General features: G+C 47.0%; 1 protein-coding gene across 2 annotated transcripts in view; it reads right to left on the minus strand.

Annotated features, from left to right (window-relative positions):
* Positions 1–26,718, minus strand: part of LOC148500698 (tyrosine-protein kinase STYK1-like) — a 78,514-nt gene extending 51,796 nt beyond the window's left edge. The window contains exons 1-3 of one of the 2 annotated variants that reach the window (XM_088451469.1): positions 26,633–26,718; positions 10,556–10,637; positions 8,281–8,421 (exon numbers count right to left, since the gene is read on the minus strand). In XM_088451469.1, the coding sequence (XP_088307595.1) occupies positions 8,281–8,421; positions 10,556–10,586 (172 nt within the window). In that variant the 5' untranslated portion in view covers positions 10,587–10,637; positions 26,633–26,718. Of the gene's footprint in view, positions 1–8,280; positions 8,422–10,555; positions 10,638–22,995; positions 23,111–26,632 lie in introns of those variants that run through there. The other variant, XM_088451470.1, reaches the window with a different exon arrangement.
* Between the last annotated feature and the right edge of the window lie 944 nt (positions 26,719–27,662).

The following is a 27,662-nucleotide window of genomic DNA, read 5'->3' on the forward strand; positions in this document are numbered from 1 at the left end:
TGTATAGTTGTTCTGTATGCTGTAATGTAATAATACTGCGGGGAGAGGGCAGCGGCCCTGTATAGTTATTCTGTATGCTGTAATGTAATAATACTGCAGGGAGAGGACAGCGGCCCTGTATAATTGTTCTGTACGCTGTAATGTAATAATACTCCGGGGAGAGGGCAGCGGCCCTGTATAATTATTCTGTATGCTGTAATGTAATAATACCCCGGGGAGAGGGCAGCGTCCCTGTATAGTTATTCTGTATGCTGTAATGTAATAATACTCTGGGGAGAGGGCAGCGGCCCTGTATAATTATTCTGTATGCTGTAATGTAATAATACCCCGGGGAGAGGGCAGCGGCCCTGTATAGTTATTCTATATGCTGTAATGTAATAATACTGCGGGGAGAGGGCAGCGGCCCTGTATAGTTATTCTATATGCTGTAATGTAATAATACCCCGGGGAGAGGGCAGAGGAGAGGACAGCGGCCCTGTATAGTTATTCTGTATGTTGTAATGTAATAATACCCCGGGGAGAGGGCAGCGGCCCTGTATAATTATTCTGTACGCTGTAATGTAATAATACTCCGGGGAGAGGGCAGCGTCCCTGTATAGTTATTCTGTACGCTGTAATGTAATAATACTCCGGGGAGAGGACAGCGGCCCTGTATAGTTATTCTGTATGCTGTAATGTAATAATACTGCGGGGAGAGGGCAGCGTCCCTGTATAGTTGTTCTGTATGCTGTAATGTAATAATACTGCGGGGAGAGGGCAGCGGCCCTGTATAGTTATTCTGTATGCTGTAATGTAATAATACTGCAGGGAGAGGACAGCGGCCCTGTATAATTGTTCTGTACGCTGTAATGTAATAATACTCCGGGGAGAGGGCAGCGGCCCTGTATAATTATTCTGTATGCTGTAATGTAATAATACCCCGGGGAGAGGGCAGCGTCCCTGTATAGTTATTCTGTATGCTGTAATGTAATAATACTCTGGGGAGAGGGCAGCGACCCTGTATAATTATTCTGTATGCTGTAATGTAATAATACCCCGGGGAGAGGGCAGCGGCCCTGTATAGTTATTCTATATGCAGTAATGTAATAATACTGCGGGGAGAGGGCAGCGGCCCTGTATAGTTATTCTATATGCTGTAATGTAATAATACCCCGGGGAGAGGGCAGAGGAGAGGGCAGCGTCCCTGTATAGTTATTCTGTATGCTGTAATGTAATAATACTGCGGGGAGAGGACAGCGTCCCTGTATAATTATTCTGTATGCTGTAATGTAATAATACTGCAGGGAGAGGGCAGCGTCCCTGTATAGTTATTCTATATGCTGTAATGTAATAATACCCCGGGGAGAGGGCAGAGGAGAGGGCAGCGGCCCTGTATAATTGTTCTGTACGCTGTAATGTAATAATACTCCGGGGAGAGGGCAGCGGCCCTGTATAATTATTCTGTACGCTGTAATGTAATAATACTCCGGGGAGAGGGCAGCGGCCCTGTATAATTATTCTGTATGCTGTAATGTAATAATACTCCGGGGAGAGGGCAGCGGCACTGTATAGTTATTCTGTATGCTGTAATGTAATAATACTCCGGGGAGAGGGCAGCGTCCCTGTATAGTTATTCTGTATGCTGTAATGTAATAATACTCCGGGGAGAGGGCAGCGTCCCTGTATAGTTATTCTATATGCTGTAATGTAATAATACTCCGGGGAGAGGGCAGCGTCCCTGTATAATTGTTCTGTACGCTGTAATGTAATAATACTCCGGGGAGAGGGCAGCGGCCCTGTATAGTTATTCTATATGCTGTAATGTAATAATACTCCGGGGAGAGGACAGCGTCCCTGTATAGTTATTCTGTATGCTGTAATGTAATAATACTGCGGGGAGAGGGCAGAGGCCCTGTATAGTTATTCTGTATGCTGTAATGTAATAATACTCCGGGGAGAGGGCAGCGTCCCTGTATAGTTATTTTGTATGCTGTAATGTAATAATACTCCGGGGAGAGGGCAGCGTCCCTGTATAATTATTCTGTATGCTGTAATGTAATAATACTGCGGGGAGAGGGCAGCGGCCCTGTATAGTTATTCTGTATGCTGTAATGTAATAATACTGCGGGGAGAGGACAGCGGCCCTGTATAGTTATTCTATATGCTGTAATGTAATAATACTGCGGGGAGAGGGCAGAGGCTCTGTATAGTTATTCTGTATGCTGTAATGTAATAATACTGCGGGGAGAGGACAGCGGCCCTGTATAGTTATTCTATATGCTGTAATGTAATAATACTCCGGGGAGAGGGCAGCGGCCCTGTATAGTTATTCTGTATGCTGTAATGTAATAATACTCCGGGGAGAGGGCAGCGTCCCTGTATAGTTATTCTGTATGCTGTAATGTAATAATACTGCGGGGAGAGGACAGCGGCCCTGTATAGTTATTCTGTATGCTGTAATGTAATAATACTCTGGGGAGAGGACAGCGGCCCTGTATAGTTATTCTGTATGCTGTAATGTAATAATACTGCGGGGAGAGGACAGCGGCCCTGTATAGTTATTCTATATGCTGTAATGTAATAATACCCCGGGGAGAGGGCAGAGGAGAGGGCAGAGGAGAGGGCAGCGGCCCTGTATAATTGTTCTGTACGCTGTAATGTAATAATACTCCGGGGAGAGGGCAGCGGCCCTGTATAATTATGCTGTAATGTAATAATACTGCAGGGAGAGGGCAGCGTCCCTGTATAGTTATTCTGTATGCTGTAATGTAATAATACTGCGGGGAGAGGGCAGCGGCCCTGTGTAGTTATTCTGTACGCTGTAATGTAATAATACTCCGGGGAGAGGGCAGCGGCCCTGTATAATTATTCTGTACGCTGTAATGTAATAATACCCCGGGGAGAGGGCAGCGGCCCTGTATAATTATGCTGTAATGTAATAATACTGCAGGGAGAGGGCAGCGTCCCTGTATAGTTATTCTGTATGCTGTAATGTAATAATACTGCGGGGAGAGGGCAGCGGCCCTGTATAGTTATTCTGTATGCTGTAATGTAATAATACTGCGGGGAGAGGGCAGCGTCCCTGTATAGTTATTCTGTATGCTGTAATGTAATAATACTGCGGGGAGAGGACAGCGGCCCTGTATAGTTGTTCTGTATGCTGTAATGTAATAATACTCCGGGGAGAGGGCTGCACTTCCTACCTGTCTTACAAAACCTGCATATGTGGAGCGCATACATATAACACAAGATCATACCAATATTTAGGGGCCTATTCACTATTGGGGCCCGGGTGGCCCCCGATAAGTATCCAACTCGCAAGTGCACAAAGAACCCGGCGTATGGCGGAAGCAGTGGAATAGTGGCGGAAGCATTGGAATAGTGGCGGAAGGCTTCTATCGGATCCCTCCTCGCAACCCTTGGATCTCCTTCCCATAGGAAGGAACGGGGTTCCGGGAATCAGCGCAATATAAAGATGTTGAAGGTTCTCGCTATCAATGTAGTATTTTCGGAGCTTGATAGATTTAGGTCCCCATATAATAGTATGAGGAAGCGGGGCCAGATCGGGACTGAAAGATAAGCAGGAGATAGCCATAATATCTGCTGCGTTACCTTTGTAATGAATAGCCCCAATCCTTAATGTGAAGGGCTGACACATTCACTGAAAAGTGCTGCGGAATATATAAATAACTAGAAATATATAAATAATCTACACTAGGGGTCATTTTTTTGTCAGCAGGTAATTAAATTACCTATACAAACATGAGAGAACATACAAACTGAACACAGATGAAGCCCTGGTCAGGAAATGAACACCTAACCTAAGTGCTGCGAGACAGTCATTTAATTCACTGTCACTGTGCATATTTCTTCATAACATAACGCTGAACACATACGTATCTCTCTTAACATAATAACGCTGCACACAGACGTAGCTCTCTGTAACATAATAACGCTGCACACAGACATAGCTCTCTGTAACATAATAATGCTGCACACAGACATAGCTCTTTGTAACATAATAATGCTGCACACAGACATAGCTCTCTGTAAAATAATAACGCAGCACACAGACATAGCTCTCTGTAACATAATAGTGCTGCACACAGACATAGCTCTCTGTAACATAATAACAGCACACAGACGTAGCTCTCTGTAACATAATAACGCAGCACACAGACATCGCTCTCTGTAACATAATAACGCTGCACACAGACATAGCTCTTTGTAACATAATAATGCTGCACACAGACATAGCTCTATGTAACATAACACTGCACACAGACATGGCTCTCTGTAACATAATAACGCTGCACACAGACGTAGCTCTCTGTAACATAATAATGCTGCACACAGATGTAGCTCTCTGTAACATAATAATGCTGCACACAGACATAGCTCTCTGTAACATAATAACGCTGCACACAGACATAGCTCTCTGTAACATAATAAAGCTGCACACAGACATAGCTCTTTGTAACATAATAATGCTGCACACAGACATAGCTCTCTGTAAAATATTAACGCAGCACACAGACATAGCTCTCTGTAACATAATAGTGCTGCACACAGACATAGCTCTCTGAAACATAATAACACAGCACACAGACGTAGCTCTCTGTAACATAATAACGCAGCACACAGACATCGCTCTCTGTAACATAATAACGCTGCACACAGACATAGCTCTTTGTAACATAATAATGCTGCACACAGACATAGCTCTATGTAACATAACGCTGCACACAGACATGGCTCTCTGTAACATAATAACGGTGCACACAGACGTAGCTCTCTGTAACATAATAATGCTGGACACAGATGTAGCTCTCTGTAACATAATAATGCTGCACACAGACATAGCTCTCTGTAACATAATGCAGCACACAGACATAGCTCTCTGTAACAAAACAATGCTGCACACAGACATAGCTCTCTGTAACATAATAATGCTGCACACAGACGTAGCTCTCTGTAACAAAACAATGCTGCACACAGACATAGCTCTCTGTAACATAATAACGCAGCACACAGACATAACTCTCTGTAACATAACGCTGCACACAGACGTAGCTCTCTGTAACATAATAACGCTGCACACAGACGTCTCTCTGTAACATAATAATGCTGCACACAGACTTAGCTCTCTGTAACATAATAATGCTGCACACAGACATAGCTCTCTAACTTAATAACGCTGCACACAGACATAGCTCTCTGTAACATAAGAACGCTGCACACAGACATAGCTCTCTGTAACATAATGCTGCACACAGACATAGCTCTCTGTAACATAATAATGCTGCACACAGATGTAGCTCTCTGTAACATAATAATGCTGCACACAGACGTCTCTCTCTGTAACATAATAATGCTGCACACAGACTTAGCTCTCTGTAACATAGTAATGCTGCACACAGACATAGCTCTCTAACTTAATAACGCTGCACACAGACATAGCTCTCTGTAATATAATAATGCTGCACACAGACATAGCTCTCTAACATAATAATGCTGCACACAGACATAGCTCTCTGTAACATAATAACACAGCACACAGACATAGCTCTCTGTAACATAACGCTGCACACAGACATAGCTCTCTGTAACATAATAACGCAGCACACAGACATAGCTCTATGTAACAAAACAATGCTGCACACAGACATAGCTCTCTAACATAATAACACTGCACACAGACATAGCTCTATGTAACATAACGCTGCACACAGACGTAGCTCTCTGTAACATAATAACGCTGCACACAGACGTATTTCTCTGTAACATAATAACGCTGCACACAGACATAGCTCTCTGCAACATAATAACGCAGCACACAGACATAGCTCTCTGTAACAAAACAATGCTGCACACAGATGTAGCTCTCTGTAACAAAACAATGCTGCACACAGATGTAGCTCTCTGTAACATAATAATGCTGCACACAGACGTAGCTCTCTGTAACAAAACAATGCTGCACACAGACATAGCTCTCTGTAACATAATAATGCAGCACACAGACATAGCTCTCTGTAAGAAAATAACGCTGCACACAGACATAGCTCTCTGTAACATAATAACGCAGCACACAGACGTACCTCTCTGTAACATAATAACGCTGCACACAGACATAGCTCTCTGTAACATTATAATGCTGCACACAGACATAGCTCTTTGTAACATAATAATGCTGCACACAGACATAGCTCTCTGTAAAATAATAACGCAGCACACAGACATAGCTCTCTGTAACATAATAGTGCTGCACACAGACATAGCTCTCTGTAACATAATAACACAGCACACAGACGTAGCTCTCTGTAACATAACGCAGCACACAGACATCGCTCTCTGTAACATAATAACGCTGCACACAGACATAGCTCTTTGTAACATAATAATGCTGCACACAGACATAGCTCTATGTAACATAACGCTGCACACAGACATGGCTCTCTGTAACATAATAACGCTGCACACAGACGTAGCTCTCTGTAACATAATAATGCTGCACACAGATGTAGCTCTCTAACATAATAATGCTGCACACAGACATAGCTCTCTGTAACATAACGCAGCACACAGACATAGCTCTCTGTAACAAAACAATGCTGCACACAGACATAGCTCTCTGTAACATAATAATGCTGCACACAGACGTAGCTCTCTGTAACAAAACAATGCTGCACACAGACATAGCTCTCTGTAACATAATAACGCAGCACACAGACATAGCTCTCTGTAACATAACGCTGCACACATACATAGCTCTCTGTAACATAATAACGCAGCACACAGACGTAGCTCTCTGTAACATAATAACGCTGCACACAGACGTCTCTCCGTAACATAATAATGCTGCACACAGACATAGTTCTCTGTAACATAATAACGCAGCACACAGACATAGCTCTCTGTAACATAATAACGCTGCACACAGACATAGCTCTCTGTAACATAATAACGCAGCACACAGACGTAGCTCTCTGTAACATAACGCTGCACACAGACGTCTCTCTCTGTAACATAATAATGCTGCACACAGACTTAGCTCTCTGTAACATAATAATGCTGCACACAGACATAGATCTCTGTAACATAATAACGCTGCACACAGACATAGCTCTCTGTAACATAATAAGGCTTCACACAGACATAGCTCTCTGTAACATAATAATGCTGCACACAGACATAGCTCTCTGTAACATAATAATGCTGCACACAGACATAGCTCTCTGTAACATAACAATGCTGCACACAGACATAGCTCTCTAACATAATAACACTGCACACAGACATAGCTCTATGTAACATAACGCTGCACACAGATGTAGCTCTCTGTAACATAATAATGCTGCACACAGACGTAGCTCTCTGTAGCATAATAACGCTGCACACAGACATAGCTCTCTGTAACATAACAACGCTGCACACAGACGCATTCCAGAACTTGGACCCCGCAGCTTACACTATGGGGACCAAGGAGCTCGTTCAGAGTCGGTCGTGAGCGCTCACAACCGAGTCGATGTTGCCCCACAGCGTATGCGCACGACGGAGCCGGCTCCGTCGTGCGCATGTGCGAGACCCGGCTAACGACGGGCGCTCAGTCGTTAGGGGTCTTTTAGCAGACGGGGCGAGCTGTCGATGTTGAGTGCCCCGGGGGCGTGCCCGGCCAAACGGAGGCGTTCCTGTCGGAACGCTTGCCGTTTGGGGCGGCCCCACTGACATCATTGCTGATGTCAGTGGGGAACTTCCTGCTCGAACAGAGCAGGAAGCTCCCTGGGGCTTACGAGTGCCCAGACCCTACCTTAGGGTCTGGTCGTAAGCCCCGATGGTCTTGAACATCGCGACCATCACCCATGTCGGTCGTTAGAGCTGTGAGTGTTAACCCACAGCTTAACGATCGACAAGGAGGCGGCCGTTCAGGATGCAAGTGGCCGCCCAGATCAGAGCGACCGCTTGCATCTAACGACCGCCTCTGAATGAGGCCGCAAGTTCTCTACCCTATGGGCTACATATCGCAATGGCCAGGGCGCATGTGTGGTCTGACGATCGTGCATGCACAGGATCCCCGGCACACAAGTGAAGAGATCACTGACGCGGTCACTTCACTCCCAATACATCGCAGGGACAGGCTTTATTCGGAGTCCATGTTTTAGGGGGTGCTTTTTGTTATATCCAGCGCTATGTTGGCATCCTGCAATGTAATTATGGGCACTAATATCGCACCCAGGTCACATTGCAAATTAATAAATGGGGCCCATAGTAATGTTACTTACAGGTGTATTAGCCAATCCTTACCTGCTGTACTGTCTCCGGACCCTCTTTCTTTCCCTCTCTTTTTGCGGATGGTCTTCCATAAGATGAGGACAACCACCAGCAGAGTGGAGCCTGAGAGCAGGGCTGGAATGACGATCACTGAGATTTTCTGGTTGCCATCATCTAGAGCACAGAACATACACTGTATTACTGACACCACTCCCCCACTAATTACATACACTGTATTACTGACACCGCTCCCCCACTAATTACACACACTGTATTACTGACACCGCTCCCCCACTAATTCCACACACTGTATTACTGACACCGCTCCCCCACTAATTACATACACTGTATTACTGACACCGCTCCCCCACTAATTACACACACTGTATTACTGACACCGCTCCCCCACTAATTACATATACTGTATTACTGACACTGCTCCCCCACTAATTACATATACTGTATTACTGACACCGCTCCCCCACTAATTACACACACTGTATTACTGACACTGCTCCCCCACTAATTACATATACTGTATTACTGACACCGCTCCCCCACTAATTACACATCCTGTATTACTGACACCGCTCCCCCACTAATTACACACACTGTATTACTGACACTGCTCCCCCACTAATTACACACTGTATTACTGACACCGCTCCCCCACTAATTACATATACTGTATTACTGAAACCGCTCCCCCACTAATTACACACACTGTATTACTGACACCGCTCCCCACTAATTACACACACTGTATTACTGACTGTGCTCCCCACTAATTACACACACTGTATTACTGACACTGCTCCCCCACTAATTACATATACTGTATTACTGACACTGCTCCCCCACTAATTACATATACTGTATTACTGACACCGCTCCCCCACTAATTACATACACTTTATAAAGGAGGGGACAGGAGTGTCAGGACTGCCCATTTTGAATGACAGGGGAGCTAATCTTGGTGTAGTTTCATTAAGAAACAAACCAAGCACCCAAGTTTATCCATAGTCCTGTTCCACTGGCCCTCTAGTCTCAATACATAATTTGAGTGCACGGTCTGGCACCTGACCCCTAGAGTATGGCTCTCAGGCAGTGGGGCCTGCCGGGGATTTCCCCTGTACACCCATGGGCCGGTTCTACCCTGTATGGATAGAATTGTACCAATAGAGGTGGTGTAAACCGGGAACAGCATACGTTCAGACAGAGGGGTCAAAGGGATGAAGTTAATGGATGGATACCAGGAATGATTGTATGATGGTCGCCAAGAGAGGGAAGTACCGTGCAAGCCAAGGCAATAGAGTGCTTGCAGCCACCGTGTCAGAAGAAAGATCCGGGAGAAATACCATCTTTTGTGAGGGCACTTACTGTGGAGTGTGTTGGGAGGAAGTCAGACTGATGTGGGAATTAGAGGTGAGAAAAATCTAAATCCCCCAAAAGCCATAGGGCAGGGATGCGTCAATAGAGGGGTTCTTGATAAAGCGAGTGGGGACAATGACTGCATGTTTAAAGGCGGAAAGGACACTAGTTGTGGTCCATTTTTCCAATGCAGGGACCTGTGTGGTGGAGAGAATGGGCAGGAGGTCAGAAGGGGACGGGACAAGTTGTGAGGTGAGAGAAGAGCGGGAACTTCCTCTCCCCTTACTGGACTGAAAAGGCCTCGGGATGGAATGGAGTACTGTAGTCTGGGAGGAGGAGAGTAATATTGGGAATCTGCCTAGTCAGCACAGGGGGGGGAAGGTTCAGGAGAGACGGATCGCTCTACGGAGAAATGCATGGAGGCGGGCAGGGTTTGGGCTAGGTTGGAGTGCCGATAAACGGGAGCTATGGAGGATAAGTAGGAGATGATTAGAGAATGGCAAGGCTGAGCTAGTCAGGTTTGTGATCCGCCCAGACAATACTTCCATACGGGAATACGCTTACTGTATGTATATTGCAATGCTTTCTTGAAAGATCAGGAATGGAGCGTATGTTTTTGCAGGACACGTAACAGGCCCCCGTTTGGAAAACAAGCAGCTTATTGAAAATTGTAAATAACAAATAACATAAACTGACTATATTTTTTTGGTTTTTGCATTTAAAATACATTTTCTTATTTCACAACAAGCAAAATGAAATTCCACCCTCCGATCCAGTCATGATTGGTTACAGGATGAGCATTGCTAGTGATGACCCCAGATACTATGACATCCCAATGAGGTGACCTCCCAATGACCGCATGACGTATGTCCACGTCCTATGCCTCTGTGGAGTCGTGTCCCGTAATCCCCAGAAGATAAAGCTGTAGCGTTCTTACTATTGGGGACGTCCTCTGAGGAATTCATCATTGCCCAAACGTCACCACCGAGGCCTTGTACCCGTGGGCTTGCTCTCAGTCACTGTAAGAGAGGAACATGGATATTACCCATCATATTAGTATTCAGGATGAAGAGCCTTCTCCAATATGACCCCATTGTCTGTCCAGGTGCAGAAAGCTGAAGCATCATTAATGCCACTAAGCAGGATAAGTCCCTCTGATATATAATGAATATGTGGCCTGTTCAGGACATGAAAAAAGTCTGAAGTTCGAAAGAATATATATAAAAAAAAAATCTATTTTTGTATTGTGTATCACCAGTGATCGTAAACACCCATTAATGTCCTTTTAACCTATATTTTCTGGCAATGTAATTCGATCTGTTATGACACAAATTAACCCGTTAGTCACCAGTGGCGGGAGTAGAACGTTGTTGGATTTCCAAGGTTGTCGCTGAATGAATTTATGGCCTTTTAAGTTAACAAGAGAGAGAACGTGTCCAAGCCGTTCCTAGATGCATGCACAGTAATCAGTCACACGTTGCCCTTGTACTGTAGATAATGCTGAGAGGGAAGGAGTCCAACGCTTAGAGATTGTATGACATTGGCAAACCTCGAATCCTTCAGAATTAACCCTGCAATCTAGATCGTTACGCGTAACCTAAGTCCCTGCCAATTCTGACTATAAATTCCGTGGATGTTGATATTAGATTTTATCTGTACATCGCCAGACATAACATGTAGCGTTGTTATAGCTTGTAGAAAGCCAGGACCTTACACTGATATATCGCCAATACCGGCCAATTATCTCACAGTGCCTGGCCCCAAAATGACAGCATACCATCTAATGCTCCCATAACTATGCCACATCCATTATCGAGCATGGTGGAAACTATGGCTGGAAGATGACCACTATCGGCCCGTGTCTGCTGTCTTTAAGCTGGCAGTGACCCAACAATTTGGCCGGAGACATGAATGGTCATCCCTTGTCTGACGTCACAGCTAATGTGCGTGGCCAAACTGAATGATGATCCTGTGACTCATTTAGGCTCAGCAGAAGGATGGGCCCGTGTCTAGACATGTTAAAGTGGACATATGAGGTTAGCCTAGATTCAGATAAAGAGTTCTCTACATGGTTGGGCCTTCAGAAATGATTTAAGAAAGTGGAGTTGGGAGACTCGCATGAGAAGTAGAAGATGCCTTCTGCCCCCCGCCAGCCAACCGTCCCCTGATGATAGACTCATGATTGGGCAGGTTGGAAGATGATCAACATCGGCCTCAGAGGTGTTGGGTAACTGTACTTGCCTACACTCCCGGAATGTCTGGGAGACTCGCAAATTTCAGAGAGTTCCCTGGGACATCTGGGTGTGTAGCCCACCCTTCTGAATAAGGCCCACTTCCCCAGTGAATCATACCATTAAGCTGTGCCCCCCCCCCCACTGCATGGCGCCAAGAATCATGGTTTTTGAGGTAGAGGGTGGGACAAGATGATGTTAATTGAAAAGGCCCAAAAAATCCAAAGGCTGCATCCCCATTCCCAGTAATCACCCCAGGAAATGTTGACTATATATCACTTTATACTGATTTATAAGATCCCAACTCCCAACCAGAATAACGGAGTCATATTTTTTCACTTTATGTAGGAACGCGCGTCTGCCTAACCAACACGTAGCAAGGGCCACCCAGGGCTCCTCCCATTGGTCGGTTGATTTATGCTGTCACATGTTTAGTCGGTCACATTATTGGGTAAGAGACTAATGCTGGCCACACACATAGCGATATTTTACCCGATCTGGCCAATTCCGACACATTGGAACTGCAGATCGTGTAAAATATGGCCAAGTTGAAAGTAAATAGTGAGTCCCCACTCACGATCACGATGCGCGTCCCCGCTGGTCGCACATCGCATCGTCAGATCTGCCGTGCAGTAGGGCAGATCTGACAATCTAGGAGGCGATGCACTGTGAAAGTCTGGATGCAGGAGAGATCGTTTGAAGATTAGACACCAAATCGCGTGGAGATCGTGTGCAGAGCTGCCGGGGAGAGTTTCAAGGGAAATCGTACACATCGGCTCATCGTGTGCAGATCGCTATGTCTGTGGCCAGCTTAACGCTGCGGAATGGGCGGTATTTAATCCCAGGTCTGCAGACTTCAGTTTATGTCTTATCAGATGCTTCCTATCTAGAAACTGTATTGTGCAACACGAAATAGCTCAAAGTGCAGGGGACTGTCTATGTGTAACCTGGCGGACATCACTGCACCGGTAGCTCCTGTCCTGGACATACTAGTCACATCTGCGCGGCCCCACCATGCTGGAAGCAGCGTCACGGGTCAATCACAGATAAATATACTACTACAGAAAGGAGCGTATGCAGCAAAAATACCTTATGTACAGTCCGTCCACACAAACGGAGCGGTTTGCATCTAAATACAGAACCGCCTCTGCTGCTGAAGCTCGTGCCCTTACAGCAATACACGTCATCCTCGGTGTGTAATTGCAGCTGGCTTACTTATTATTATTACCAGTTATTTATATAGCGCACACATATTCCGCAGCGCTTTACAGAGAATGTTTGGCCATTCACATCAGTCCCTGCCCCAGTGGAGCTTACAATCTATATTCCCTACCACATGCTCACACACACTAGGGTTAATTTGTGTTGGGAGCCAATTAGCCTACTAGTATATTTTTGCAGTGTGGGAGGAAACCCACGCAAGCACAGGGAGAATATACAAACTCCACACAGTTAGGGCCGAGGTGGGAATCGAACAAACGACCTCAGTGCTGTGAGGCAGTAATGCTAACCACTACACTGTCTGTTAATTGCGGCTGGCTTATACTAGGTGTAAAAATACGTCTCCCAACAGACATTCAGGCGCGGACGGTGAACGCGCCCTCCCTATGTGAGATCGCCCATTCATACCCGGCTCCGCCTCTCTGGCCGAACGTACAGATGCAGTGAAAATGCGTAAGAATCTGTAAAGTTGGCTGTCTGCGACCATAAGCAGGCGCGGTGCGAATATACGCAACGCACGCTCAGCAAACAGGCGATCATTTAACTATGCGCCAACCCCACATTTTCCACAAATGCAAATATCTGCATCACCGCGGTCAGATCCCGCATGAATCGCGTCGTGGTCCGGAATCTATCTGGGACGCAGTATAATGGAAGAAACCAAAATTGAACATGGGTCTTAAATACGGGAACAACAACATTCACAGAAAAATAGAACACACGGAACGTGGGGATGTAGGGACTCCCAGGACCTGACACAACCAGTCTCCAGTATCAGAATGAAAACTAAACACACCTAAAAAGATTCCCAAAAATGTGATGAAAGTGTAAGAGAGTGAGAAAATGACAGGAAAACATATCTGACTCCCAGGTCTAACAATGGAATCCGCTAATACAGAAATAGACACGAACGTCATTGAGTTGGTGCATTTGGAGGGTCAGTGATTGTGGGGAGCGGACAATGATCCCCGGGATACTGGGGGCCGTCTGCACAGAGCAGTGTGCTCCGATTGCATAGTTGTTGGCACAATGGTCTTGATATCAAATACAATTAAATCTTCATTGACTAACTGCCCCCACATTGGGTTGTACTTTGTATAATTGCCCCCGCAGTCGATACTGCATGGTATACTCACACCCACAATTGGTTCTAACATGTCTCTGTATGCTTGTCCCATAATTAGCTCTGTTCTGGATACTTGCTCCCACCACACATTTGGCCCTGATGTGTACAATTTCCAGCCATAATTAGCTCTGCTTGGTATACTTGCCTCCACAGTTGGCTCTGCTTGGTATACTTGTCCCCACAATTGATCTGCTTGGTATACTTGCCCTCACAGTTGGCAGTGCTTGGTATACTTGTCCCCACAATTGATCTGCTTGGTATATTTGCCCCCACAGTTGGCACTGCTTGGTATACTTGCCCCCACAGTTGGCACTGCTTTGTATACTTGCCCCCACAATTGGTTCTCATTTTTCTCTATATGTTGTCCCATAATTGGCTCTGTTCTGAATACTAGCTTCCCCCACCCCCACGCATTTGGCTCTGCTGTGTACAAATCTAGCCATAATTAGCTCCGTTTGGTATACTAGCCACCACAATTGGCTCTGCTTGGTATACTTGCATTCATAGTTGGATCCGCTTGGTATACTTGTACCCACAGGTGGCTCTGCTTGGTATACACTTGTCACCACCGTTGGCTTTGCTTGGTATACTTGTACACACAGCTGGATCTGCTTGGTATACTCGTACCGACAGTTGTCTCTGCTTGGTATACACTTTTACCCACCGTTGGATCTGCTTGGTATACTTGTACCCACAGTTGGCTCTGCTTAGTATACTTGTACCCACAGTTGGCTCTGCTTGGTATACTTGTACCCGCAGTTGGTACTGCTTGATATACTCACACCAACAATTGGTTCTCATTTTTTTCTGTATGTTTGACCCATAATTGGCTCTGTTCTGAATACTTGCTTCCCCCACCCCCACACATTTGGCTCTGCTGTGTATAATTACAATCATAATTAGCTCTGCTTGGTATACTTTCCGCACAGTTGGCTCTGCTTGATATACTTGCCCCCCACAGTTGGCTCTGCTTTGTATACTAGCCACCGCAGTTGGCACTGCTTGGTATACTTGCCCCCACAATTGGCTCTTCTTGATATACTAGCCACCACAGTTATCTCTGCTTGGTATACTTGCCCTCCATATTTGACCTGCTTAGTATACTTGCACCAATAGTTAGATTTGCTTGGTATACGTGTACCTTATACCTTGGTATATTTGGCTCTGCTTAGTATACTTGTACCCGCAGTTGGTACTGCTTGGTATACTTGTACCCACAAATGGTTCTCGTTTTTTTTTTTTGTATTCTTGTCCCATAATTGGCTCTGTTCAGAATACTTGCTCCCCCCCCTACACGTTTGGCCTTGCTGTGTATAATTCCAGCCATAATTAGCTCTGCTTGGTATACTTGCTCCCACAGTTGGCTCTGTTTGACATATTTGCCCCCACAGTTGGCTCTGCTTTGTATACTAGTCACCAGTTGGCTCTGCTTGGTATACTTGACCCCTAAGTTAGCTCTGCTTGATATATTTGCCTCCACAGTTGGCTCTGTTTGACATATTTGCCCCCACAGTTGGCTCTGGTTTGTATACTAGTCACCAGTTGGCTCTGCTTGGTATACTTGACCCCTAAGTTAGCTCTGCTTGATATATTTGCCTCCACAGTTGGCTCTGCTTGATATACTTGCCCCCACAGTTGGCTCTGCTTTGTATACTAGCCACCAGTTGGCTCTGCTTGGTATACTTGACCCCTAAGTTAGCTCTGCTTGGTATACTTGCCCCCACAATTGGCTCTGCTTGATATACTAGCCACCACAGTTGGCTCTGCTTTGTATACTTGCCCCCACATTTGACCTGCTTGGTATATTTGCACCCATAGTTGGATTTGCTTGGTATACTTGTACCCACAGTTGGCTCTGCGTGGTATACTTGCACATACAGTTGGCTCTGATTTGTATACTAGTACTGATCATTGGCCTGCTTGGTATACTTGTACCCATAGTTTGATCTGCTTGGTATACATGTACCCACAGTTGGCTCTGCTTGGTATACATGTACCCACAGTTGGCTCTGCTTGGTGTACTTGCATCCATAGTTGGATCCGCTTGGTATACTTGTACCCACAGGTGGCTCTGCTTGGTATACACTTGTCACCACCGTTGGCTTTGCTTGGTATACTTGACCCCTAAGTTAGTTCTGCTTGATATATTTGCCTCCACAGTTGGCTCTGCTTGATATACTTGCCCCCACAGTTGGCTCTGCTTTGTATACTAGCCACCAGTTGGCTCTGCTTGGTATACTTGACCCCTAAGTTAGCTCTGCTTGGTACACTTGCCCCCACAATTGGCTCTGCTTGATATACTTGCTCCCACATTTGACCTGCTTGGTATACTTGCACCCATAGTTGGATTTGCTTGGTATACTTGTACCCACAGTTGGCTCTGCTTGGTATACATGTACCCACAGTTGGCTCTGCGTGGCATACTTGCACATACAGTTGGCTCTGCTTTGTATACTAGTACTGATCATTGGCCTGCTTGGTATACTTGTACCCATAGTTTGATCTGCTTGGTATACATGTACCCACAGTTGGCTCTGCTTGGTATACATGTACCCACAGTTGGCTCTGCTTGGTATACATGTACCCACAGTTGGCTCTGCTTGGTGTACTTGCATCCATAGTCGGCTCTGTTTGGTATGGTTGCACCCACCGTTGGCTCTGCATATTCTTAGTATACTTGGCAGCTGAATGAGCTCTCGCCACCAAATGTGTTCTGCTCTGATCCGTAAACTTTTACCTGAATGGACTCTGCTAAACAACACACAATGGGCCTGATTCAGACCCGCTCGCAAGCGGGTCGATGGTCCCCCACTGCGCATACGCCGCCTCCGGCGTGCTCATGCGCGAGACCCGTCCAGCGACGGTTGCTCCTTCGCTACGAGTCTCGCTACAAGACGGGGCGGCTGTCGATGTTGATTGACAGCTCGCCCCGTTTTGTAGGCGGGGGGGGGGGGGGGGGGTGGCTGCACAAACGCAGGTGTTCCCTTAGGAACGCGTGGCGTTTGTAGGCAGCCCTACTGACATCACCAGTGATGTCAGTAGTGGACTTCCTGCTCTATTAGAGCAGGGAGTCCAGTCGGGCTTGCGAGAGCTGAGACCCTACCACAGGGTCTCCTCGCAAGCCCGATGGTCGCGATAATCGCGACGGGCTCCAGGCCGCTCGCAAAAGCTGTGGGTGGTCACCCACAGCTTAGTGAGCTGCCTGAAAAAAAAAAACGCCCTGATTCAGAGCTAGCGGCTCTGAAACAGGCCCAATATTTTGTAACATTTTCTGTATCATCTAAAGGTTGAAATTAACTTGTATTTATGAAATTTGGCCTAAAGAGAGTTCAAGATGGAGTTGAAAAGAACTATGGCCCTCATTCAGAGCCGTACGCTCTGAGCAGAGCGCACGCTCTGAATGAGGGCCGGGCTCCATTTTCATGGAGCGTCCTCCTGGACGCTCGTATAGCTGTGGGTCACCACCCACAGGCTATACGAGCGTGCTTTTTGATGGCCGCGATGGTCGAGACCATCGCGACCATCGAAATTGCGAGCCAGAGCCTGCGGTTGAGGTTTTCAACCGCAAGCTCCGGAGTGATTTTGGCTCTATCAGAGCCAAAATCACTCCCACTGACATCACTAGTGATGTCAGTGGGCCGGCTTGTGACGGGAGGCGTTCCCGTGGGAACGCCCCCGTCAGGGAGGCACGCCCCCGGCACGCCCACCAAAGGGGGCGTGCTGTCAATCAACATTGACAGCACGCCCCCTTTGATCGGACACAACGAGCGAAGGACTTTCCTTCGCTCGTCGCGTCTGGCGCATGCGCACGACGGAGCTCCCTCCGTCGTGCGCATGCTCAGTGCATAACATCGACCCACTTGCGAGCGGACAGCCGCTCGCGAGTGGGTCTGAATCAGGCCCTATATTCTATATTTAAACAACTAGTATAATGATATGGTAGTATATAGAACATACAGTGACAAAATGTGGTTCTATGCAGCTGTATATCATACAATAATTAAGCTGATTACTTTGTGCATACATTAAGGTGCGGCTGTTTTGGTATTTGGTTAATGATATGGCAAAGTGCGACCTGCACCTCTTCTGTCATGGTGACCGCAAACTGAAACCGATAGGTAATGTCAGTGGCATCACTAGTGGGGTACGGGCCACGCCGGATGACACCATCCGAGGGGGTGACACCAAAAAAGCAGAGCGGCGATGGTCATACACTGGGAGAGAGGCACCTGGAGTGGTGGGCTTGCCCCCAATATGACGAAAACTGGGGGCACAACATGCAGTCAGTCCCCGAATATGTCATGCATCAGGGGGCGTGGCTTCATTTACATTAGGCCACGCCTCTTTTCGCACGCAAAAGCAAAGGACCAATGGACGGGGTGACAGGGTGAGAACAGCGCACTTTACTTGTTCTGACCATATGGTTTTGCCATCCTGACTACATACACACGTGTGATACATTGTAGGGTGACTTTGTTCTAAAACTACCTGATTGGTTATCTCTGTGTGTGTGTGTGTGTTGTGTGTAAAGCGCACACTCCCTAAAAACTGGGATCACCTACGCATGAAGGGTCCCAAACACAAACAGGCCCGATAGACATCCCCTGGACAAGTCCTGTAAAGTCATAGGCTGACACATTACATTGCATTTAGCTTATTTCTCCCCTAATAGCAGCAGAATGTGTTGGTGCTATATTATAATATAGGAAGCGGCTAACGGCTGTTACCTGGTGCCTTTGGCTGGTGGCGTATTGCAGACACTTGAGCTGTGATTCACCAGAGCGCTGAATGGCTGCAGGGTCTGTGTGTGAGAGCTCTCTGCACCGTTACACTACGAGGCTGCATTTCCTGTGTGTAAATGTACACAGGAGCGCACGTCACAGGCTGGCTGTATACAGCAGAGCTTCCGCCTATCTGATTCTCCAGTAATGGACTATAGACAGGTATCACCTCAGTAATGGACTATAGACAGGTATCATAGGACTATAGACAGGTATGGGCTGAATGTCCCTGCTTTAGTACAGCGCGCTGCTTATATATAGACTGTAAACTACTTAGGACACTCACCATGAATGTAATATATTTACGTGCGCCCCTTATGTCCTCTATACACTTACAGGCGCTCGCAATCTCCGGCATTGGCTGTCGCACTATTGCCCTCAACCGAACTTTGGTCCTGATTCAGACCTGCTTGCAAGCGGGTCGATGGCCGGGCAGTGCGCACGCACTGCGTGCACGAGCCCAGGAGCGAGTGAGAAATTCACTTGCTCCGGGGCTCGCTACAAACGGGGCGGCTGTCGATGTTGATGTGAGCATCTCTATTAGAGCCGGATGCTCACTGGGGCTTGCGGCAGATGAGACCCTACCACAAGGGTCTCGTCGCAAGCCCGATGGTCGCGATGGTCACGACCATCGTGACCATCACCTGGAAGCTCGCAAAAGCTGTGGGTGGTCACCCACAGCTTAGCGAGCGGCCAGGGGGCAGGTTTTTTTTAAAAAAGCGGCTGCCCTGATTCAGAGCATGCGCTCGCTTTTTGCGAGCGGCTCTGAATCAGGGCCTTTGCCCCTACACTCTGCCGCCAGCGCAGGCGCTAGACTGATAAATATGGCGACAAGGCCACAAACCTGACGGATTACTTATCACAATATTCTGAATTGAAGAGACCTCCGTGCAAACTAGAACCCTGCAAATCACAGACTGTGCCCTTGTCATACACTGGAGGCATGTAGACATTATGTTGACAATCACAATGCCGACAGAGATGGACGGAATTGCAAGGCCGCACACAAGCGGTTGTGTGGTTCCGTCCATCTAAAATGCAAATGTGGCCGGAGGTTGGCTGTAGGAAGCAGACGCCTCCTTGCTGCATGTGCGATCCCACCACTACGAGAGTGGTCGCAGTCTGGTATCGCCATCGCGACCTTCGCCCCATTGGCTGTGGTAGCTGAACCCTACTGCAGCCTGGCTGGGTCCTGGCAGCTGTGGGGCCGGGAAATCGGCGTCTACCGATGCAGACCCTGGCCTCGTCCCTCCTGAAAAACGTGTAACGGTGACCTGCCACACCCCTGCTCCACCCACCAAACACCCCAGCACTGTTAATCATGCTTGGACGGGTCTGCGAGAGACCCATCCCGCACATGCGCAGACCCTAAACCATCGGAGATGTGCGCTAACCATCGGGTTAGCGGACACATCTGAATCAGGACTACAGTCAAAATATCGACATAATCGAAATGTCTACAATAGAAATTTTAGGTTTAGGGTTAGGTTTAAAATTGGGTGTCAACATTATGCACCTGCCGACATTGTGGTGTCTACAGCCATGGCCACAAGTTTTGAGAATGACACAAGTATTGATTTTCACATAGTCTGCTGCTTCAGTGTCTATGATGGCAATTTGCATATACTCCAGAACGTCATGAAGAGTGATCAGATGAATTGCAATTAATTGCGAAATCCCTCTTTGCCATGACAATGAACTTAGGGCCCGATTCAGTCCTGATCGCTAGATGCGTATTCGGCAAGGCAGGCGATCGCACAGCAAGGCATAAGCACGCCCACTATGTCTTAGCGTGCGATCGCACGGTGTATGCAGACGCCCACCAGCCTGTCTTAAGACACCCACTTGCGCACATCATCACCAGGAAGAGTATGCAACCATCGGTAACATCGAGTACCATCGGATGCTATCGCAGCGCTTGTGGTTGACCATACCCTGCCGCAAGCACTGCGAGTGCTTCAGTGTAGATTTCAGCCAAGTGACGTGTACTATGACGCTGCCTGTTAATTATGCACACCTCTGAAGCGGCGTTAAGACGCTCAGGCACGCCTGCGTTTGCACCTCCACTCCCCCGTTTCTACTGTCCTGCCCCTGTCACCACCCACAAACTGCTTCTCCTGTCACTCATTCAGCCGGGCTGTCTATGCGCAGCGAGTGAACGCTTCCCGATTGCTCGCACTGGTTTGCGCACCCACATTGCGATGCGTACACATGCAGAATGCAAACAATCGGCTGGCTGTGTGCGAGCAGGTCTGAATCAGGCCCTTAATCCCAAAAACATTTCCACTGCATTTCTGCCCTGCCACAAAAGGACAAGGCTGACCTCAAGTCAGAGATTCTCTCGTTAACACAGGTGAGATTGTTGACGAGGACAAGGCAGGAGATCACTCTGTCATGCTGATAGAGTTAGAATAACAGACTGGAAGCTTTAAAAGGAGGGTGGTGCTTGAAATCATTGTTTTCATTGTTAACCATGGTTACCTGCAAGGAAACACGTGCAATCATCATTGCTTTGCAGGTAAGGATATTGCTGCTAGTAAGATTGCACCTAAATCAACCATTTATCGGATCATCAAGAACTTAGTAGTTATGAAGAAGGCTTCAGGGCACCCAAGAATGTCCAGGAAGTGCCAGGACCATCTCCTATAGTGGATTCAGCTGCAGGATCAGGGAACCACCATCATGAATGGCAGCATATAGGAGTGAGTGCATCTGCACGCACAGTGAGGCGAAGACTTTTGGAGGATGGCCTGGTGTCAAGAAGGGCAGCAAAGAAGCCACTTCTCTCCAGGACAAATATCAGGGACAGACTGATATTCTGCAAAAGGTACAGGGATTGGACTGCCTAGGAGAAGGGCAAAGTATTTTCTCTGATGAATCCCCTTTCAGATTGTTTGGGGAATCTGGAAAAATGCTTATCCAGAGAAGGAAAGGTGAGCGCTACCATCAGTCCTGTGTCATGCCAACAGTAAAGCATCCTGAGACCATTCATTTGTGGGGTTGCTCTCAATGTTGCCTAAGAACACAGCCATGAATAAAGAATGGAACCAAAACATCCTCCAAGAGCAACTTCTCCCAACCATCCAAGAACAGTTTGGTGAGGAACAATGCCTTCTCCAGCATGATGGAGCACCTTGCCATAAGGCAAAAGTGATAACTAAATTGCTCGGGGACAAAATATCGAAATTTTGGGTCCATGGCCAGGAAACTTCCCAGACCTTAATCCCATTGAGAACTTGTGGTCAATCCTCAAGAGGCGGGTGGACAAATTAAAACCCACAAATTCTGACAAACTCCAAGCATTGATTAGGTAAGAATGGCCGGCCATCAGTCAGTATGTGGCCAAGAAGGTGAGTGACAGCATTCCAGGGCGAATTGCAGAGGTCTTGAAAAAGAAGGGTCAACCCTGCAAATATTCACTCTCTGCATAAACTTAATGTAATTGACAATAAAAGCCTCTGACACTTATGTAATGCTGTAATGTTACTTCAGTATACCATAGTAACATCTGACAGTATAACATAGTAACATCTGACACAAAGCTCTAATAACACTGAAGCAGCAAACTTTGTGAAAACCAATACTTGTGTCATTCTCAGAACTTTTGCCCATGGCTGTATATAATGATTGTCAACAATGCGATTGCTGACAAAACATACAGAACCCATACTGGAAATACGCCATCAATCTCCTTTATTTATAGGGACCACAGACTCCTCAGTGTCGGCCAATCATCCTACAGATACCACGTACATGAATACAATATGCAAACATTACAGATAAGGATAGGATTAAGCACAATAGCACACACAGGGCTATATAATACATGAGATACACATGAAAGTGAGTCAGGTACATGCAAATACAACGATCACGTTCTGTCCGTGTGAGTAAATAAACAGCATAAATTCAGCATAAGACATGACAGGGACAGGTTTGGACAGACGGACACATAGAGGGGGCCCTGAGCCTGACAGCTCACACTCTAGGGCATGTAGGTAGATAATATTGTACTTACTGGTTATGTAGTGCGTGGAGAGACCATTGTGCCTCTACCTGTATGGAATATATAATGACAGCTCGCTTCCCCCTGCAGTCGGAGGGTAATTGCAGAGATTCCCGCAGGTATACTGTTTACAGCTGCTGCCGATATACTGAGGAAGAGGCTGTGTTTGAACAGTTACAGCCTGACCCACAGATTCCTCCTAACAACACAAACTTTGCCCTGTGAGCCAGGTACCTGCGTGTCCTCAAAGTGGGTGTATATCACCTACCTGTCTGTCCTCAAAGTGGGTGTATATCACTTACCTGTCTGTCCTAATAGGGGGTGTATATCACATACACCTGCCTGTCCTAATAGGGGGTGTATGTCACCTACACCTGCCTGTACTAATAGGGGGTGTATGTCACCTACACCTGCCTGTCCTAATAGGGGGTATATGTCACCTACACCTGCCTGTCCTAATAGGGGGTGTATGTCACCTACATCTGCCTGTCCTGATAGGGGGTGTATGTCACCTACACCTGCCTGTCCTAATAGGGGGTGTATGTCACCTACACCTGCCTGTCCTAATAGGGGGTGTATGTCACCTACACCTGCCTGTCCTAATAGGGGGTGTATGTCACCTACACCTGCCTGTCCTAATAGGGGGTGTATGTCACCTACACCTGCCTGTCCTAATAGGGGGTATATGTCACCTACACCTGCCTGTCCTAATAGGGGGTGTATGTCACCTACACCTGCCTGTCCTAATAGGGGGTATATGTCACCTACACCTGCCTGTCCTAATAGGGGGTGTATGTCACCTACACCTGCCTGTCCTAATAGGGGGTGTATGTCACCTACACCTGCCTGTCCTAATAGGGGGTGTATATCACATACATCTGCCTGTCCTAATAGGGGGTGTATATCACATACATCTGCCTGTCCTAATAGGGGGTGTATCCACCTACATCTGCATGTCCTAATAGGGGGTGTATGTCACATACACCTGCCTGTCCTAATAGGGGGTGTATGTCACCTACATCTGCCTGTCCTAATAGGGGGTGTATGTCACCTACATCTGCCTGTCCTAATAGGGGGTGTAGTATCTCGCCTACACCTGCCTATCCTAATAGGGGTGTATGTCACCTACATCTGCCTGTCCTAATAGGGGGTGTATGTCACCCACACCTGTCTGTCCTAATAGGGGGTGTATGTCACCCACACCTGTCTGTCCTAATAGGGGGTGTGTGTCACCTACATCTGCCTGTCCTGATAGGGGGTGTATGTCACCTACATCTGCCTGTCCTAATAGGGGGTATATGTCACCTACATCTGCCTGTCCTAATAGGGGGTGTATGTCACCTACACCTGCCTGTCCTATAGGGGGTGTATGTCACCTACACCTGCCTGTCCTAATAGGGGGTGTGTGTCACCTACATCTGCCTGTCCTAATAGGGGGTGTATGTCACCTACACCTGCCTGTCCTAATAGGGGGTGTATCCACCTACATCTGCCTGTCCTAATAGGGGGTGTATGTCACCTAAATCTGCCTGTCCTAATAGGGGGTGTATCCACCTACATTTGCCTGTCCTAATAGGGGGTGTATGTCACCTACACCTGCCTGTCCTAATAGGGGGTGTATGTCACCTACATCTGCCTGTCCTAATAGGGGGTGTATATCACATACATCTGCCTGTCCTAATAGGGGGTGTATGTCACCCACACCTGTCTGTCCTAATAGGGGGTGTGTGTCACCTACACCTGCCTGTCCTAATAGGGGGTGTATGTCACCTACATCTGCCTGTCCTAATAGGGGGTGTATGTCACCTACATCTGCCTGTCCTAATAGGGGGTGTATGTCACCTACATCTGCCTGTCCTAATAGGGGGTGTGTGTCACCCACACCTGTCTGTCCTCAGAAGGGGTGTGCATCCCCTATACCTATTACAGGGTGTAGCCTACCCTACTATACACCTGCCATAATGATAATGGGGGGCTGGGTGCCACCCATCTCCCTACACTTGGAGGTATGAGGGGCTACATGTATCACCTACACCTGTCTTACACTGTCACCCATCCTCACCTGTCCATCAGCAGAGCAGGCGATAGCCCATTCCTGGGTGTGTTATCCATCCATCGAAGCTTCCTGGGCTCTGATTACCTGGCAGCTCACCCAATCTGATATGAAGCGTAGTAATGAGATGATACCAAGAGCTGCTACGAGCTGACATTTAAACCCCCCCCCCCCCCCCCCCCCAATGACTGGATGAATATTTACCCTGGATCATCCTGTACATACCGAGGTGGAGCAGTACTACACTGTACATGGGGCGGTTACTATTACATCTATGAAGCAGCAGCAGCTTGTGATGGTCTCTCTGGCCAGATAAGGTCCATAGACTGAAAGGTGCAGTAACCCCAGCAGAAGGTGTGAGGGGCTTTATCACACATGGAAATACAAGTAGGGGCAGAGGAGTCATATTTTAAAGTGCAGCCGTCTCCAGAGTACAGTGGAAGCAGCCATCTCGTACGCTGATTCAATATTCAAGTGACCCCAGCCTGTCCGATCACTGACGCATACTCCCCAAATGTACAATGGCGCCGAATGCATTCTACGAAGGCATGGCTGTGGTAGACAGGACTCTAGGTACGCGTCCAGCACTTCTAAAAAGCTGAGCCACCCCATGCCAACCATCTGACGCCTTGCAACCCTGCTGCTGGTATGTCCAACACTGCTGGCGTGCCAATCAGTGGGGCAGATCTCCCAATTGTCCTGGTCTGCAGGGCAGTTCTTCATATGAGGAAGGTGCGATGATGTAGCTGGGAACAGGGAGGGCTTGGTGCCAAGTCGGCTGCATAAGCTCTAAATAGCTGCACACAGAAATACCGTATGTACGCCCGTACGCTGCGCCAGAGGCATCTAGCACTGAACCAGTAGGAAATGCGCCACGGTTACACCTAACCAGGTCATAAGCACAATAAACGTTTGTTACATTTGCTTTAATAGTGAAATATGCATTTTCTATAGGTTTGATTTAATATAAACCTCCTCTATTATACATCGCTAACTGCCCCAATCTCAGATTCACATTATACAGTATGACTCATTATGAGGACTGTGGGACTGATTCCTAACCGATCGTAACTGCAATCGCAATATGAATCAGGCACTGTGTTACAAGATGAGCTGCTGTAACAGCGCCACCTGCTGGACAGTCTTTTCATTACCAATTCTAGGTTTCATTATGGACTTCTGCAGGGGTGGGCAATAAGCAGCCCTCCATCTGTTGTTGAACTACAAATCCCAGCATACCTTGTAACAGTTTTAGCATGGCCAAATAGGAGAACCGTTGCAGGGCATGCTGGGATGTGTAGTTCTACAACATCTGGGGGGGGGCGCTTATTGTCTACCCCTAGATTACTGCCACCATCCGCCTGTATTAGCCTGTGTCATATTCCATCTGATCCTGTGTAGTGACCTGTCCTACATAAATCAACAACAATACCCTGCGGTGATAAGCTGAAGACCTGGGGGCATCCGAGTACCAGCAAGTGTGTATAGCTATAAGGGAAAGGCGGCTTGCTATAGGCTAAGACCTCATAAAGCGGTTTTAGAGGCCTTATCAACACTCTATGGGCATTGTCATAACACCACCGCCCTATGAAATACCTGCAATCCGGCCCCTCGTCCTGTACTCGGTGGTGGTCCTCTTGCTGGTAGAGTCTATCTGTGCAGCTGTGGACCATCCTTTCCTTGCAGATGCACTAGACTCCATTGTTTCCCCTGTGTGCGTGCTGCGGCCACTGCTAAGGACTGCGAGCAGTCACCATAGTCCTGATGGGAAGAATGCCAGTGCCACGTCCCACGGTGTCTCTCACATTTCCGCAGATCACATGCTGCACATAGTAACTAGGAAGAGCTACAATCGCCCTGTGGTCATAGAGAAAAAGAGCCGCTGGTAGCCAGGGTGACCTGTCCTGAAATAATAGCACAAAGGAATTAGGACAAACTGACATAAAAAGAATAAGAGAATTGCTTGTCAATAATAAAACAATGATACTTAGCTTCGATGAATAAGGCCGATATACAGTCTTCAATCAGCATAGGGAAGTCCCATCAATTAGCTCTGCCTCCTTTAGGCTGTATCATGAAAAACTTCATTTTGAGGAGACGGGGGCATGATGCTTCCTCTACCACCAGAGAGATTGCAAAAATGTCATCTATACATACTTTCTCACATCGTGCTTAATAGGATCCACTTCAATCCCATAAGATATCATTATGATGCAATACTAACTTTACACACTAGATGGCAGCAAAGAAACATACAGTATAACTATTCCTCATTCCGTTCGCTTATCTCCCTATTCAGCATTACATTTGGTAAGCAATCACTTAAGTCGCAGAATCCTAACAACACAAGGACTAACATAACGTTACAGCTAAATGACATCATATATTAAAATATGTATATCTTGTGTCACATACACTGTAGGTTTAATGACGCAGCTGCAATAGTGTACAACTCTGTATCAGACCCCTATTATTATTATCATTTATATGGCACCACAAGTGTTCCGCAGCGCCATACACAGTACATAAACAAATAAGTTGACCAGTGACTTACAGTACAATACAATACAGGACAAGGATAATATACATTGCTACATTAGCGACCATAACACCCAGATAAGACCCT

The sequence above is a fragment of the Taudactylus pleione genome, unplaced genomic scaffold, assembly GCF_031769625.1.
Source record: "Taudactylus pleione unplaced genomic scaffold, aTauple2 ptg000549l, whole genome shotgun sequence".
Taxonomy (NCBI): domain Eukaryota; kingdom Metazoa; phylum Chordata; class Amphibia; order Anura; family Myobatrachidae; genus Taudactylus; species Taudactylus pleione.